Below are 17,527 nucleotides of genomic sequence, written 5' to 3' on the forward strand. Positions count from 1 at the left end.
CGACACACACACACACACACAGAGAGAGAGAAATTGACAAAAGCTCCTTTGTTAATAAAGTTATGTAGTCCAACTACAACGCGTGTGTGGCGCAATGCATTGTGGGTAGGTCAGTAACAGAGAGTGGAGGACGCCATGTGGTTTTGAGGGAGAAGGTCCAGGACTGACAGGCTGCATTGTGACTGTGAATTGGAAGTATCTCGAGGAGATCCGGGGGCACAAATAATAAACATGTACTGCACAAGACATTGCATTCGGACCGCACTGCGGATTACCGCACAGACGAATCGGTAAGCGGGTGTCATAACCGGGGAGCGCGGCTGGAACTGTGCTTCTAGAAACAGTGGGACACGGGAGCTAGATGGTTTGCTAGTTCTAAAAGCGTGAAGGGCAGATAATTGCTAGCTAATTTACCATGCATTAACCATTCATGTTCCCCAAATAGTCTGAATCACATAGTCACATAGAAATGTTAACATAACCCTTGGCTCGTTCATTTGCTTTGTGAAGGAACGGATTTTATCAGCCGGCTAACTATGCTAGCTAACAACCGCAATGCCACCAATTCCTCGTTAGTTAGCTAGTGAGGAACAATCTTGCAGCCAAATGGATTCATCTGTCACGGGGAGTTAGTTATAAAACCAGCTAACTAGCTTGTTAACTAGAGCGAGTAGGCTCAGCTAGCAGTAAATAACGTTAGCTAGTTCCATGGACCGAATGCCCGCTGTTCGTTCATTCCTTATGTGATGTGCCAGCCAAGGTCATGTGTTTCTGGTATGGCATGTGTGTTTAACTTTGACAAATGATTGTCATCTCCTGCACCTTGCTAAAGCTTTCCTCCTGGTTCTGATTGCTGATTTGTATAGATTTCCCCCATTGTATAATGATCTTGTCAACCTTACTGTGGCAGTTGTACAACTGATTCAGAGGGGTTGGGTTAAATGCGGAAGACACATTCCGGTTGAATGCGTTCAATTGTGCAACTGACTAGGTACCCCCTTTCCCAATTGAACCAGGCGGAAAATTAGGAATAGTAGCTAGCTAGTGCTATATTACTAGCTGCTGGGGGATTTGAAGAATCTTTGAGAGATCTATGAGAACATTGAATCAGTCATTTCCCTAGGCCTAGATGTTTTTTCAGATGGGACTCAAAAGGCCCCTAAAGCAACATCCAGGCCCTCTGAATGTGTAGCTGCACAAAGGAGCCTGAATCTTATAAATTGGTGCATAGTTGCAAATGAACTGGCACCAAAATTGTCAATTTAAACCAATAGAAACCAAACAATCTTAGGCGGACTGCCTGCCCCCCTCTATACAATGGTAGAGGAAACGCTGCATTGAATGATACGTAAGTCTTAACCGTATGACTCGTTTCCACAGGCAGGCGCTCCAGACACCAACGCTATGTGCTCTCCTCCGAACACTTGGGACCAGCCCAGCCAACCTTTCTGATGTCATCGCTGCCCCCCCTCTGGATGGAGCCCCTAAACAGTACACCCCCAAAATCACCCAGCTGGTAAAGGACATCACCAGCCTCACCTTGTTAGAAGTGTCAGACCTCAACGAGCTGCTCAAGGTATGGAACTGGAACATGTAGACTGTGTAGATTTACATTAGGCCACATTTACATTTCAGTCATTTAGCAGACGCTCCTATCCAGTGCCACTCAGTCAGTGCCATAAATTATAGCACATTGGTCTGTATATAACACATAGTACATAGCCATAGCACATTGGTCTATATATAACATAGTACATAGCCATGCATATAGCACATTGGCCTATATATAACACATAGTACATAGCCATAGCACATTGGTCTATATATAACATAGTACATAGCCATAGCACATTGCTCTGTATATAACACATAGTACATAGCCATGCACATTGGCCTCTATATAACACATAGTACATAGCCATGCACATTGGTCTGTATATAACACATAGTACATAGCCATGCACATTGGCCTCTATATAACACATAGTACATAGCCATGCACATTGGTCTGTATATAACACATAGTACATAGCCATGCACATTGGCCTCTGTATAACATAGTACATAGCCATGCACATTGGTCTGTATATAACACATAGTACATAGCCATGCACATTGGCCTCTATATAACATAGTACATAGCCATGCACATTGGCCTCTATATAACATAGTACATAGCCATGCACATTGGTCTATATATAACATAGTACATAGCCATGCACATTGGCCTCTATAAAACATAGTACATAGCCATGCACATTGGTCTATATATAACGTAGTACATAGCCATGCACATTGGCCTCTATATAACATAGTACATAGCCATGCACATTGGTCTATATATAACATAGTACATAGCCATGCACATTGGTCTATATATAACGTAGTACATAGCCATGCACATTGGCCTCTATATAACATAGTACATAGCCATGCACATTGGTCTATATATAACATAGTACATAGCCATGCACATTGGTCTATATATAACATAGTACATAGCCATGCACATTGGTCTATATATAACATAGTACATAGCCATGCACATTGGTCTATATATAACATAGTACATAGCCATGCACATTGGTCTATATATAACATAGTACATAGCCATGCACATTGGTCTATATATAACATAGTACATAGCCATGCACATTGGTCTATATATAACATAGTACATAGCCATGCACATTGGTCTATATATAACATAGTACATAGCCATGCACATTGGTCTATATATAACATAGTACATAGCCATGCACATTGGCCTCTATATAACACATAGTACATAGCCATGCACATTGGTCTATATATAACATAGTACATAGCCATGCACATTGGTCTATATATAACATAGTACATAGCCATGCACATTGGTCTATATATAACATAGTACATAGCCATGCACATTGGCCTCTATATAACACATAGTACATAGCCATGCACATTGGCCTATAAATAACACATAGTACATAGCCATGTATGAAAAAATGTATGCACTCACTAACTGTAAGTCGCTCTGGATAAGAGCGTCTGCTAAATGACTAAAATGTAAATGTAATATATAACAGATAGTACATAGCCATGCATATAGCACATTGGCCTGTACTTGAGTATAATTAGGCAATCTGACATCACATTTTTTTTTCTTTCATTTAGCAGACGCTCTTATCCAGAGCGACTTACAGGAGCAATTAGGGTTAAGTGCCCTGCTCAAGGGCACATCGGCAGATTTTTCACGTAGTCGGCTCGGGGATTCAAAGCAGTGACCTTTCAGTTACTGGCCCAGCGCCCTTAACTGCTAGGCTACCTGTACAATAGGCTACAACTTCATTTGTCCAACTGTTACGTCGAAAATTCGTCCTGCTCTGCTCTCAAACCCCCCCCAACACAAACACGCATATTTGAGGGGAACTAGAGGAGACTAAACTTTAGACCACCTTTACTCCACACACAGAAACGCATACAAAGCTCTCCCTCGCCCTCCATTTGGCAAATCTGACCATAACTCTATCCTCCAGATTCCTGCTTACAAGCAAGAATTCAAAACGGGAAGTACCCAGTGACGCGCTCAATAAGGAAATGGTCAGATGAAGTGGATGCTAAGCTACAGGACTGTTTCACTAGCCCAGACTGGAATATGTTCCGGGATTCATCCAATGGCATTGAGAAGTTTACTGCATCAGTCACCGGCTTCATTAATAAGTGCATTGACGATGTTGTCCCCACAGTGACCGTACGTACATATCCCAACCAGAAGCCATGGATTACAGGCAACATCCACACCGAGCTAAAGGCAAAGCGTCAATACAGGACTAAGATCGAATCCTACTACGCCGGCTCTGACGCTCATCGGATGTGGCAGGGCTTGCAAACTGTCACAGATTACAAAGGGAAACCTAGACGCAAGACTACCAGACGAGCTAAGCTTCGAGGTAAGCAACACTGAACCATGCATGAGAGCACCAGTGGTTCCGGACGGCTGTGTGATCACATTCTCCGTAGCCGAAGTGAGTAAGACCTTCAAACAGGTTAACATTCACAAGGCCGCAGGGCCAGACGGATTACCAGTACGCGTACTCCGAGCATGCGCTGACCAGCTGGCAAGTGTCTTCACTGACATTTTCAACCTCTCTGACCCAGTATGTAATACCTACATGTTTTAAGCAGACCACCATAGTCCATGTGCCCAAGAACGCCAAGGTAACCTGTGTAAATGAATATCGCCCTGTAGCACTCACATATGTAGCCATGATATGCTTTGAAAGGCTGGTCATGGTTCACAACACCATCATCCCAGACCCGCTGTAGTGGAGCGGGTCGAGAGCTTCAAGTTCCTCGGCGTCTGCATCACTAAAGATCATGGTCCACAGACACCAACACAGTCGTGAAGAGAGCACGACAACGCCTCTTACCCTTCAGGAGGCTGAAAAGATTTGGCATGGACCCTCTACAGCTGCACCATTGAGAGCATCCTGACTGGTTGCATCACCGCCTGGTATGGCAACTGCTCGGCATCCGACCGCAAGGCGCTACAGAGGGTTGTGCGTACGGCCCAGTACATCACTGGGGCCAAGCTTCCTGCCATCCAGGACCTCTATACCAGGCAGTGTCAGAGGAAGGCCCCTAAATTTTACTATCTGCATTGACCCTTTTTACACTAACTCTTTTGACTCATCACATATGCTGCTGCTACAGTTTATTATGTATCCAGTTGCCTAGTCACTTTGTTCCTAGTTATATGTACATATCTACCTCAATTACCTCATACCCATGCACATTGACTCAGTACAGGTACCCCATGTATAAAGCCAAGTTATCGTTACTGTAAGTCCATGGAAAATAAGAGCACCTCCTCCCAACTGCCCACTGCACTGAGGCTAGGAAACACTGTCACCACTGATAAATCGAGAATTTCAACAAGCATTTTGCTACGGCTGGCCATGCTTTCCACCTGGCTACCACTACCCCGGCCACCAGCTCTGCACCCTCCGCTGCAACTTACCCATGCCCCCCCGCTTCTCCTTCACACAAATTCAGACAGCTGATGTTCTGAAAGAGCTGAAAAATCTGGACCCCTACAAATCAGCTTCCTATTTCGCAACAAAGCCTCTTTCACTCATGCTGCCAAACATGCCCTCGTAAAACTGACTATCCTACCGATCCTTGACTTTGGCGATGTCATTTACAAAATAGCATCCAACACTCTACTCAGCAAATTGGATGTCGTCTATCACAGTGCCATCCGTTTTGTCACCAAAGCCCCATATACTACCCACCATTGTGACCTGTACGCTCTTGTTGGCTGGCCCTCACTACATATTCGTCGGCAAACCCACTGGCTCCAGGTCATCTATAAATCACTGCTAGGCAAATCCCCGTCTTATCTTAGCTCACTGGTCACCATAGCAACACCCACCCGTAGTCTGCGCTCCAGCAGGTATATCTCACTGGCCATCCCCAAAGCCAACACCTCCTTTGGCCGCTATTCCTTCCAGTTCTCTGCTGCCAATGACTGGAACGAACTGCAAAAATCTCTGAAGCTGGAGACTCTTATCTCCCTCACTAACTTTAAGCGTCAGTTGTCAGAGCAGCTTACCGATCACTGCACCTGTACACAGCCATTCTGAAATTAGCCCACCCAACTACCTCATCCCCATATTGTTATTTATTTTGCTAATTTGCACCCCAGTATCTCTATTTGCACGTCATCTTTTGCACATCTATCATTCCAGTGTTAATGCGAAATTGAAACTATTTTGCACTATGGCCTATATTTATTGCCTTACCTCCATAACTTACTACATTTGCACACACTGTATATATATTTTCTGTTGTATTTTTGACTTTATGTTTTGTTTACCCCATATGTAACTCTGTGTTGTTGTTTTTATCGCACTGCTTTGCTTTATCTTGGCCAGGTCGCAGTTGTAAATGAGAACTTGTTCTCAACTGGCTTACCTGGTTAAATAAAGGTGAAATAAATAAATAAATATAAAACTCATTGTGTATTTATTATTACTTTTATTATTACTTGTTTTACTTTTCTATTATTTCTCTATTTTCTTTCTCTGTATTGTTGGGAAGGGCCCGTAAGTAAGCGCTTCACTGTTGGTCTACACCTGTTGTTTACGAAGCATTTGACGAATAAAATGTGATTTGATTTGAACACTCATCTTGCTGAATGACTTCTCAATAAAGTATGTTGAATTTTTGTCCCAGAAAACCCTGAATATCCAGGATGTTGGGATGATGCCAATGGGAGCCATGGCTGCAGGAGCAGCACCTGCAGCTCTGGTAAGACGGATTGTTTCAGTGTGTTTAGGTGTTTTATTCAATACGTTAATAAAGCTTATTTCTTTACCTGTATTGGTAAGCCCGCCCTTACATGATGCTTCATGGTTACCCCTTACTCCGCCCTACATGATGCCCTATGGTTACCCCTTACCCTGCCCTTACGTGATGCCCCATGGTTACCCCTTACCCCACCCTTACGTGATGCCCGATAGTTACCCCTTACCCCGCCCTGACGCGATGCCCCATGGTTACCCCTTACCCCGCCCTTACGTGATGCCCAATAGTTACCCCTTACCCCGCCCTTACATGATGCCCCATGGTTACCCCTTACCCCGCCCTTACGTGATGCCCAATAGTTACCCCTTACCCCCGTCCTTACATGATGCCCCATGGTTACCCCTTACCCCGCCCTTACGTGATGCCCAATAGTTACCCCTTACCCCGCCCTTACATGATGCCCCATGGTTACCCCTTACCCCGCCCTTACGTGATGCCCCATGGTTACCCCTTACCCCACCCTCATTGGCCTTCTATCTAAAAATGCTTTAACCTGCTTTAGTTTCAATGGAAAATGTAAGCTTCTTTACTGCAATGCAATCTTTCTGCTTGACTGCACACATAAGCATGTAATATAGTGGCCTCAGGGCATAGATATGGCATGTTGTAACCTTCCATTGTATTCATTCTGCTCCTATAGGCAGTGGAGGAGGAGATGGCGCCAGTCAAGAAAGAGAAGACTCACTTCACAGTAAAACTGACAGAACTGAAGGCAGCAGAGAAAGTCAAACTCATCAAAGAAGTGAAGAACTGCATCCAAGGCTTGAACCTGGTGCAGGTAAGATGCTGTTTTTTTTTCTCTGTATGATGTCACAGCCAGGCAATGTATTATTTTGTTCTTTACATCTATTACTACACATGCTCCAGTGTCCACGCTTAAAGGACACACAGTCAAATCAGTCTGCGACGTAGGCTAGCTTTGCATTGGGTTGGAGGCCTTTCACTCTGTGATACTGCGCTCTTTATGTATGTGATCGTCTTAAGAAGTTGGTTGACTTCTCTGTTCTCTCTATAATCATCCTTCTGTTTCTTACTCTAGAAGACATCAAGTCATGTCCGTCTAGGAGGTCGCTTTGTGTTAATGTTACTATAGGTCACTGATCCCCTCTCCTCTGTCCTCCACCAGGCTAAGAAGTTGGTGGAGTCCCTCCCCCAGGAGATCAGAGCCAATGTGTCTAAAGAGGAGGCGGAGAAGCTGAAGGCAGCCCTGGAGACAGCAGGAGGCACTGTGGTGTTGGAGTAGAGACCTGGAGTAGACCATCCCTGCCTCCACCCGACTGACCCCATCTCCATCCATCCACCGTCTGGCTGCGGTTACTCCTCCTCTCCCCCCTTCTGTCTATTCTTCCGTTTTATACAGCAGTATAAATGGAAGAAAGGAACCAATACCTTGGAAAAGGAAACTAAAATATTGCCTTTTGACAACGTTGCTGTACTAGCTACCAACTGGACGGTGTGAGGCGGGGCGGGAGAAACTAACTCAGACTGAACTCCTCAGGCTCAGAGCCTGAACACACCCGCCGGCAGCTCATCAATCTGCTCGCCCATTTGTCGTGTTTGTCTGTCTCTGTCTGTCTGTCTGGCTGCGTCCCGATTCTCCAATCCTTCTCCCGAAGTATGCACTTGTCTTGCGTTCTTTCTCGCATTGATTTAACAATGGTGGAAACTCAAACTCCCTAAAGCCAATGTTTACGTCAACCCTATGCTTTTAAGTCCATGACGTGGAGTATGAGGGCACAGTACAGGAGAAGGGTGGAGAATGGAAACGCAGCCTGGTACTTTTGCCCATTGGGCTGCAGTCAAGCTGGCCCTGGGCCAGTCTGTCTCTGTCTGTCAGTCTGTTCGTCTGGGGGTGAGTTGCCCTGAAAGCCTCGTTGCTAACGTGGGATGTTATTTCTCCTGACAACCCAGCCTCCACAGTGACCATTGCAATATCTATGTTTGACTGTCTGTATTCTCCAGTGGAGGCTGGTCGGAGGAGCTATAGGAGGACAGGCTCATTGTAATGGCTGGAATGGAATAATGGAACGGAGTCGAACAGGTGGTTTCCACATGTTTGTGTTTGATACCGTTCCATTAATTCCATTCGAGCCATTACAATGAGCCTGTCCTCCTATAGCTCCTAACACCAGCCTCCACTGGTATTTTATGTGCATTAATGAACCAAATTCGTCAAATGAAGCACTTTGCTGGTTGTTCTGAGTGGTGTGAGTCTGGGTCATCGAGAGGAGTGAGGTACTACGTTCGCAACAATGCTTTTTGAGAAACCCTCCTGTGTATGGAGACATGGTTACCATGTTATCTCGAACCAGGATAAGGGAGCTGTGTCCTCATTAGGGGTTGGAACCGATTCAGAGAACAGAACCATTTTTCAAGGAACGGAAATGGAACGAAAGTGATCCATACTGTTCCGGAACAGAACCATTATTTTAAAAGCATGGGAACCGGTTAATAACGTACTTTTACATTCCAGGTGTTTTTTCTACGCAACAAAGTGCCTAGGCAAAGCCCTTACTGTCACTACAGTGACTGCCTGCAAGCTGAAAGTCTTTACCAGTGTGTGTGTTTAGGCTACCTGCCCCTCCCATCTCTGAAGCTAGGCTACTGTACTGACATTACAATCGTGATTCAGAAGCTGGGGAGAGAGATTTTTAATTAGCTAGAGAAGAATAGATTAACTTTTTTGATGCTAGTTAAGGATACTATTGACCTAGTTATCACATTTAACATTGGGTTTATTAACTACAAAATGGTAAGACGTGTTTTTAGTTCTGGTGCAGCTCTGCACACACAAGCTTGTTAGCCAGCTAGCTCAAAGGACATTCAAAGTTCCTCCATAGAAGCTGCTCTTCCTAGGTATAATTCTGTGGACCTAATTCAGACAAGGCATGTCATAACAAGATGCCCAGCGCTTCAAGCCTCCTCCTCAACCCGCTCTTGCTCTCTCCCCACCCTCAAAATGTCAGTCACATCTTGTGCCATAGGCTACACTTGTCTGTCCAACACGCATGTAAACAACTAGCTTGCCTGCTCTATTTGCGCTGATTGGTGAAGTAATTTATTGAGCTAAATGTAAAAAAAAAAAAAAACTGATTTCAGGTTAAAAAAAGGAACCGAAAGGAATGATATAAACCGGTACTTTAGTTTGGTTCGAACCGGTTCAGAAATGTTGCTGGTCGGGAACAGTGGAACGGAAATATTTGTTCTGTTCAGAATGAAACGATTGGAAAATAATTTCGGTTCCAACCCCTGGTCTTTATTCTTTAAACCGTATGACTGATATAGGATCAATGATGAAGTGATAAAAAAATATATATATACAAGTTGCATTTCTTTGGTTGTTTGAATATGTTCTTACATTGGATCACATTTGTCAGATTAGATGGTGCTGTAAAGACTGAAGGATTATTAAATAGTACCTATGAAAAAAGTATTCAAAATGTTGAGATTACATATATTTGTGATGTAAAGCTTTGTTTGGTGTTAGAAATCCATATTTTGAATTCATTCGAATTTGAATCAAGTGGAGTTTTAATATGTAAAAGAGCCACTAGGAGGCAGAAGAGAGCTGTGCTGATTCTCCTTTGGGGTCTCAATTTACTGTTGATAGTTATATTAGTAGAATACACAAGGTGCAATTTAGAAATGTGGTTTTGCATCAGCAGTTTTTCTCTTATGTCGGTCACTGACATTCACTCAATTAGACATGTCAACTAACATTTTTTAGATTGGTAAATTAGTCTAGAGGCCAGCTAGTAATCATGGTCGAATTACCGACTGGGGGCCTCCTTGATTTACTCTCACTCAAATATATTAAAAACTGCAAACATTTCTCTCTACCCTATGGCAAAATCTGTAGAATTGTAGGAAATCAGTTTTTAAAAACAACATGTTTTTCTCTCCAACTAGAGCTGTTGTGTTGAGCATATTACTGCCACACCAGCAGTCATGAGTCAAGAAGACCACAGTCAAATTCCATGTGAGTCACGGTAAATCTCCTCTTATGCGCTCTGGACATGCCTTTGTTGTACCCAAAACATGGTAGTTGTGGATGTTGTTTCAAAGCCTAACACAACAAAATGGACAGCGCTTTCTAAGGTGATTATTAATTCAAAACACCCATAGAGCTTATGTATACGGATAGGTCTATATATGTAAGATGTCTTTGCTACATAATTGGTCTAGCCTATACAAATTCTAGTAATAGCCTTTTGAGTGTGGACGGTATTATTATTATGCATAATGGATGGACTGCTTTCCTTATGCTATGTTCCAAACGTTCTATCCATGAGTCTGGGAGGGAACGTATAGGCTATCCTGTTGATTCATTGATTGTGCAGGGTGGCTTGATTTTGAATAGCCTAGTGATAGGGCATTTAAAAAATATATTTTCATGATTAATAGGCTAACATATTACCTTTAGCTACAGAATATCTCACCATCGTGTGTTTCCATCTCATCCTCTCCTTCAATCCTTTATTGAGCGCGCAGAGAGAGGGGCTGTCAACAGTTTAATTATGTTTCGTGAAAACATTTTACTGTCAATGGGCGGAAAATCACTTGTCGAGCAACTAGGGGCTGCATGCTTCTAGGTGGTTGATGCATGGAGAGACGTAACCGGAGGAGCCTACCAGACATGATTGAAAAGCGGCCTCAGTTAGCTATTCCAGTGCATACAGATTGCATGTATTTTTCCCTGTTCCTGCCCATTTGATTATGGGCCATTCTAAATCTAAACGCGTTTTACATATTAGTAAAGATAAGATTAAATTGAGAATAGCCTGATGGGTGAAAATATTATCACTTGATGAGAGAACAGGGTGTGTAGCCTGAGGCAAGGAACTGAGCACAAGCTTTTTTTGCTACTTTCTCAAATCATCAATAGCCTATAGTCGCACCATGCAGCCCATATATGTTTTGATTTCTAAGACATTCTAAGGTTTGTATCATTCTCAACTAAAGTTGCCAAATAACTCTAAAACAAGGATATTATAGGACCTGTTTCAAATGATCACTTTTACGCTCAACATAGCCACTTCAAATGTGCACTCACTCTGGAATGTGAAAAATATCCTTTCTGTTTTATTCAGCTAAGTTCAGTTATATTCTATGAAATCATATAATATAAAATAATGGAATGGGATTTATAGGCCTATCTTGTCTGCTTAATGAACAAGCCTACAGCCTATGGCACGGAGCATAGAGAGATAACATACAGTAGGCCACTCATATTCTGTTCTTCAGAAATACATTTTCTTCATATCATAATGTATCTTTAGACCTGCCTAAAATAATATAAATAATCAGTTGGTAGAGCGTGGCGCTTGCGTCGCCAGGGTTGTGGGTTCGATTCCCACAGGGGACCAGTGTGAACATGTATGTACATTTTAGTTATTTAGCAGACGCTCTTATCCAGACTGGCCCCCTGTGGGAATCAAACCCACAACCCTGGCGTTGCAAGCACCATTCTCTACCAACTGAGCTACAGGAGGCCTGTACTCACTACTGTAAGTCTCTCTGGATAAGAGCATCTGCTAAATGACTAACAATGTAAATAATATTTGTGATTTTGTTATTACTCTCATTGCGCGCCTGCAACCCCAACAGAGCTCCCCAGCTGGAGGGAGGCGGTGTTTCACTGTGTTTGGTTCAAGGCTCAGGTAGAACTTTACCCTCCTGTAGGATCCTCTTGTCACCAGCACACAGAGCCCCAGCCTTTCTCTCTCTCAGGCCAGGGTAGGGTGGGGAGGAGTGGTGTGGTGTGTCACTGCTCTTCATACAGTGACAGTCAGTGGTGGGAGAGAAGGAGTGGGTGTCTAGTTACTGATCCTGCGTATCTTCTCTCTCTCCTGCCCTGCTCTCCTGCTGCCCTCTGATTCAGCATAACTGCCGAGTCGCCCCATACTACTGACAGCTTAGGAAAACCATATTAGTCTTAACCAGATGGGCTCCAACCCCAATTCAACACGGACCAATGACATGTTGCAGTTGTATTAAATCTAAACACAATATAGTCATAGCTGTGTAAGAATATGAGAAGTGATAGTTGTTGTTTGCGATAACCTTTGACCTCTGTCAAGCCGGGTTTTTCTGAACCCTTGACATCTATGGGTCCACAGTCTGACCGGAAACAAAAATTGGTAAATTGGTTAATAGGTTTAAGTTATGTTGAAGCCCTCTTACAGGTCAGAGCCCAGTACCGTAGGTCAGCTACAACTATGCTGAGGTCAGCTTTATTCCACAACACTACAGCAGCAGGAAGGGTCTTGGCTACTATTTTTACATCAGTCACGTAGGCCACACTTCCACTCAGGATGGAACCAGCTGCGTCCAGTCTTGGCACAAGACGGTGGAGCACGGATAATTATCTTGCACCCTCAAGACACATGGGCATGTTGGACCAGCAGACTGAGCCGCAGTGCAGAACGTTCTGATCTAATATCCATTCTAACAAGTATTTGTACAGAGGAATATTTATTACAGAGTAGCCAAGAAAACCTCCATCTACTCATATAACCTAGGCTACTGAATAGGGTCAGAACTGGTCAGTGGCCATCGTGAGGCAACAAGTTCAGTGACGTGCACTTGTTTTCCTTGCTGTGGAAGATTGACGCAAAACAAATGCCTCTTTTCTGGTAAATGTGGCAGTGTAAGCTTGGCCCATGCTGTATATCAAAGTTGTGGAAAACCTACGTGCCTATGTCAATCATGTTTCCAGTGTGCACTGGTTTATAAAAAGAGCACTCCCACTTGAACACCGGCTGGCAAGGCAAATTAGGCTGCGTTTACACAGGCAGCCCAATTCAGATCTTTTGACAATTATTTGCGTATCTGATACCTATCTGATCTTTTCCCTAATGTGTAAACAGCAACAAAACACATGGAATCTGATCTTTTGACTTCCGATTTATACCTGCGTTTACACAAGCAGGCCAAATTCTGATCTTTTTCCACTAATTGGTCTTTTGACTAATCAGATATGCTCGGAAAAAAATCTGATGTGATAAGTCAAAAGACCAATTAGTGGGCCTCCTGAGTGGCGCAGCGGTCTAAGGCACTGCATCGCATTGTTGTGGCATCACTACAGCCTGGGGTTCGATCCCAGGCTGTGTCATTACCGGCCGGCTGTGACCGGGAGTCCCATAGGGCGGCGCACAATTGGCCCAGCGTCGTCCAGGTTAGGGGAGGGTTTGGCCGGGGGGGCTTTACTTTGCTCATCGTGCTCTAGCGACTACTTGTGGCGGGCCGGGCCAGGCTGACTTTGGTTGTCAGTTGAACGTGTTTCCTCTGACACATTGGTGCAACTGGCTTCCGGGTTAAGCGAGCGGGTGTTCAGAAGCCCGGTTTGGCGGGTCATGTTTCGGAGGACGCATGAATCGACCTTCGCCTATCCCGAGCCCGTTGGGGAGTTACAGCGATGAGACAAGATCGTAATCACGAAATTAGGGAGAAAAAGGGGGGTAAAAAAAACCCAAAGAGACCAGTTAGTGGAAAAAAAGATCAGAATTGTGCTCCCTGTTTGAACGCAGCCTAAGTGGATCTCAACCCTGATACAAACCCCCTCCTCCATTTGTGATCACTGTCTGGATGCTCATGTTTTTTTTTCACTACCTGCCATTACCATGACAACCACCCCAACATTTTTAGGAACAGTGACTTTAAATGAGCATGGCATCTGTTTGCTACTTCAGAGGTTACATCAGTGAAAATGCGCAAATCTGATATGGGTCAGATGTAAAACTGAGTGTGGACAGTCAGAAAAAAGAATATAGAAAGAAAATCCGATTTTTGGTTCTTAGAGCGGTTGTGTAACTAGGGAGGCCTTTGAACGTCTACTTCAGCTCAGCTGTTGCGAAACGAGATACTGGGCGGTTTCGATTATGCTGAGCCGCGGGGCACCGGTCTTTGGGCTGTGACGTGGGAGGAGCGCATTTCTCAAATCAAACAGTAATCTGCACAGCTCGATCATGTTGTCAACAATGCAGCATGTTGCATCATCCAGAAACATACAACATCTCTTTACCATTAAATACATGTTTGAATTTTCTAATTAGTTTTCGCAAGGCAGATAAAGCGTTTTTATCAAAAGCAATCACGCTTGCATGTGAAAATACAGAATCCTACTCATTACTTCACGTGCTAATTACGTCACTTTAGTTTTGATCCGACTTCGTCGTGGGCTTTGAACAGGGCACAGAATGCAATCAACTTTCACCCGGTGGAAACACGCCTACACGCCAGATTAATCGAATCCCCTCATTGGTCTCGAGGCACGTTCGTTCCATAGTAGGTCCATACTAGTTTGAAAGACTTTGGTGCAGCCTGCTAACACTAAACTCGTGAGTTGCGTCAGCCAGGCTAGCAGCCTTCATAGTTAATACAGGCAACGTTAAGCCATGCGCTTTGTATGAAATGCCGCGGAAAGAACGGTGCAAGAACCGGGAAACATTTACTACTAATCGTCAATCACCAGTTTTGGAGATTATCTGACACATGCCAATAATTCTCTAGCTAGGGAGTTGAAAGAAGGTAGTGTGAAGCCACGCAGTTGTCCTGAGTAGGCTAACACAAGACGCCCCAGACACGGTTTCTAGGGTTTGACTGACCAACAGGACACTTGGAAACATGTCGGAGAAACGCAGGTCGCGATGGTATTTCGGTGGACTATCCTCAAGTGCTGCTGCCTGCATTACACACCCCTTGGATCTGATCAAGGTAAGATATGTTGAGGGGATCTGATCAAGGTAAGATACACTACTGGTCAAACGTTTTAGAATACCTACTCATTCAAGGGTATTTCTTTATTTTTACTATTTTCTACATTGTAGAATAATAGTGAAGACATCAAAACTATGAAATAACCTAATCAAATCGTATTGGTCACATGCGCCGAATACAACAGGTGCAGACATTACAGTGAAATGCTTACTTACAGCCCTTAACCAACAGTGCATTTATTTTTAACAAAGTAAGTAAAAAATAAAACAACAACAAAAAAAGTGTTGAGAAAAAAAGAGCAGAAGTAAAATAAAATAACAGTAGGGAGGCTATATATACAGGGGGGTACCGGTGCAGAGTCAATGTGCGGGGGCACCGGCTAGTTGAGGTAGTTGAAGTAATATGTACATGTGGGTAGAGTTAAAGTGACTATGCATAAATAATTAACAGAGTAGCAGCAGCTTAAAACGGATGGGGTGGGGGGGGCAGTGCAAATAGTCTGGGTAGCCATGATTAGCTGTTCAGGAGTCTTATGGCTTGGGGGTAGAAGCTGTTGAGAAGTCTTTTGGACCTAGACTTGGCACTCCGGTACCGCTTGCCGTGCGGTAGCAGAGAGAACAGTCTATGACTAGGGTGGCTGGAGTCTTTGACAATTTTGAGGGCCTTCCTCTGAAATAACACAAATGGAATCATGTAATAACCCAACAAGTGTTAAACAAATCAAAATATATGTTATATTTGAGATTCTTCAAAGTAGCCACCCTTTGCCTTGATGACAGCTTTGCACACTCTTGGCATTCTCTCAACCATCTTCACCTGGAATGCTTTTCCAACAGTCTTGAAGGAGTTCCCACATATGCTGAGCACTTGTTGGCTGCCTTTCCTTCACTCTGCGGTCCGACTCATCCCAAACCATATCAATTTGGTTGAGGTCGGGGGATTGTGGAGGCCAGGTCATCTGATGCAGCACTCCATCACTCTCCTTCTTGGTAAAATAGCCCTTACACAGCCTGGAGGTGTGTTGGGTCATTGTCCTGTTGAAAAACAAATGGTAGTCCCACTAACCAGATGGGATGGTGTATAGCTGCAGAATGCTGTGGTAGCCATGCTGGTTAAGCGTGCCTTGAATTCTAAATAAATCACAGACAGTGTCACCAGCAAAGCACCCCGACACCATAACACCTCCTCCTCCATGCTTTACAGTGGGAACTACACATGCAGAGATAATCTGTTCACCCACACCGCGTCTCACAAAGACAGGGCGGTTGGAACCAAAAATCTCAAATTTGGACTCCAGACCAAAGGAAAAATGTCCACTGGTCTAATGTACATTGCTTGTGTTTCTTGGCCCAAGCAAGTCTCTTCTTCTTATTGGTGTCCTTGAGTAGTGGTTTCTTTGCAGCAATTCGACCATGAAGACCTGATTCACACGGTCTCCTTTTAACAGTTGATGTTGAGAAGTGTCTGTAAGTGGACTGTAATTTCTGAAGCTGGTAACTCTAATGAACTTATCCTCTGCAGCAGAGGTAACTCTGGGTCTTCCATTCCTGTGGCGGTCCTCATGAGAGCCAGTTTTATCATAGCGCTTGATGGTTTTTGCGACTGCACTTGAAGAAACGTTCAAAGTTCTTGAAATGTTCTGTATTGACTGACCTTCATGTCTTAAAGTAATGATGGACTGTCGTTTCTCTTTGCTTATTTGAGCTGTTCTTGCCATAATATGGACCTGGTTGAGAGAATGCCAAGAGTGTGCAAAGCTGTCATCAAGGCAAAGGGTGGGTATTTGAAGAATCTCAAATATAACATATATTTTGATTTGTTTAACACTTTTTTGGTTACTATATGATTCCATATGTTATTGCATAGTTTTGATGTCTTCACTATTATTCTACAATGTCGAAAATAGTTAAAATAAAGAAAAACCCTTGAATGAGTAGGTGTTCTAAAACTTTTGACCGGTAGTGTAAGTAGAGTGGATCTGATCAAGGTAAGATTCAGTACATTCAGAAAGTATTCAGACCCCTTGACTTTTTCCACATTTTGTTACCTTACAGCCTTATTCTAAAATGGATTACATTATTTTTTTCCCTCCTCAATCTACACACAATATCCCATAATGACAAAGGGAAAACAGGTTTTTATAAATTTTTATAAATGTATTACAAAGAAAAAACAAATACCTTATTTACATAAGTATTCAGACCCTTGCTATGAGACTAGAAATTGAGCTCAGGTGCATCTTGTTTCCATTGATCATCCTTGAGATGTTTCTACAACTTGATTGGAGTCCACCTGTAGTAAATTCAATTGATTGGACATGATTTGGAAAGGCACACACCTGTCTATATAAGGTCCCATTTCACTGTAATGTCTGCACCTGTTGTATTCGGCGCATGTGGCCAATAAAATTTGATTTGATTTGACAGTGCATGTCAGAGCAAAAACCAAGCCATGA

At 43.5% G+C, this 17,527-nt stretch overlaps 2 protein-coding genes across 3 annotated transcripts in view; both read left to right on the forward strand.

Annotated features, from left to right (window-relative positions):
- The first annotated feature begins 116 nt into the window (after positions 1-116).
- Positions 117-9,181, forward strand: LOC121569999 (39S ribosomal protein L12, mitochondrial-like). The gene is made up of 5 exons (XM_041881428.2): positions 117-290; positions 1,381-1,576; positions 6,223-6,297; positions 6,995-7,132; positions 7,481-9,181. Exons 1-5 carry the CDS (start codon positions 232-234, stop codon positions 7,595-7,597), a joined length of 585 nt encoding a protein of 194 aa, XP_041737362.1. The 5' UTR covers positions 117-231; the 3' UTR covers positions 7,598-9,181.
- A 5,277-nt stretch (positions 9,182-14,458) lies between these two features.
- Positions 14,459-17,527, forward strand: part of LOC121569997 (mitochondrial dicarboxylate carrier) — a 12,718-nt gene continuing 9,649 nt past the window's right edge. The window contains exon 1 of one of the 2 annotated variants that reach the window (XM_041881424.2): positions 14,459-15,069. In XM_041881424.2, the coding sequence (XP_041737358.1) occupies positions 14,980-15,069 (90 nt within the window). In that variant the 5' untranslated portion in view covers positions 14,459-14,979. The remainder of the gene's footprint in view (positions 15,070-17,527) is intronic. The other variant, XM_041881425.1, reaches the window with a different exon arrangement.

The sequence above is a fragment of the Coregonus clupeaformis genome, chromosome 7 (genome assembly GCF_020615455.1).
Source record: "Coregonus clupeaformis isolate EN_2021a chromosome 7, ASM2061545v1, whole genome shotgun sequence".
Taxonomy (NCBI): Eukaryota; Metazoa; Chordata; class Actinopteri; order Salmoniformes; family Salmonidae; genus Coregonus; species Coregonus clupeaformis.

What these genes read in the sequence shown, in the direction of transcription:
- LOC121569999 (XM_041881428.2), top strand. Translation starts at nt 232, where the DNA reads ATGTACTGCACAAGACATTGCATTCGGACCGCACTGCGGATTACCGCA. An exon ending in ATTACCGCACAGACGAATCG is followed by an intron (nt 291 to 1,380) that starts GTAAGCGGGTGT and finishes TCGTTTCCACAG; the next exon opens with GCAGGCGCTCCAGACACCAA. An exon ending in GAGCAGCACCTGCAGCTCTG is followed by an intron (nt 6,298 to 6,994) that starts GTAAGACGGATT and finishes CTGCTCCTATAG; the next exon opens with GCAGTGGAGGAGGAGATGGC.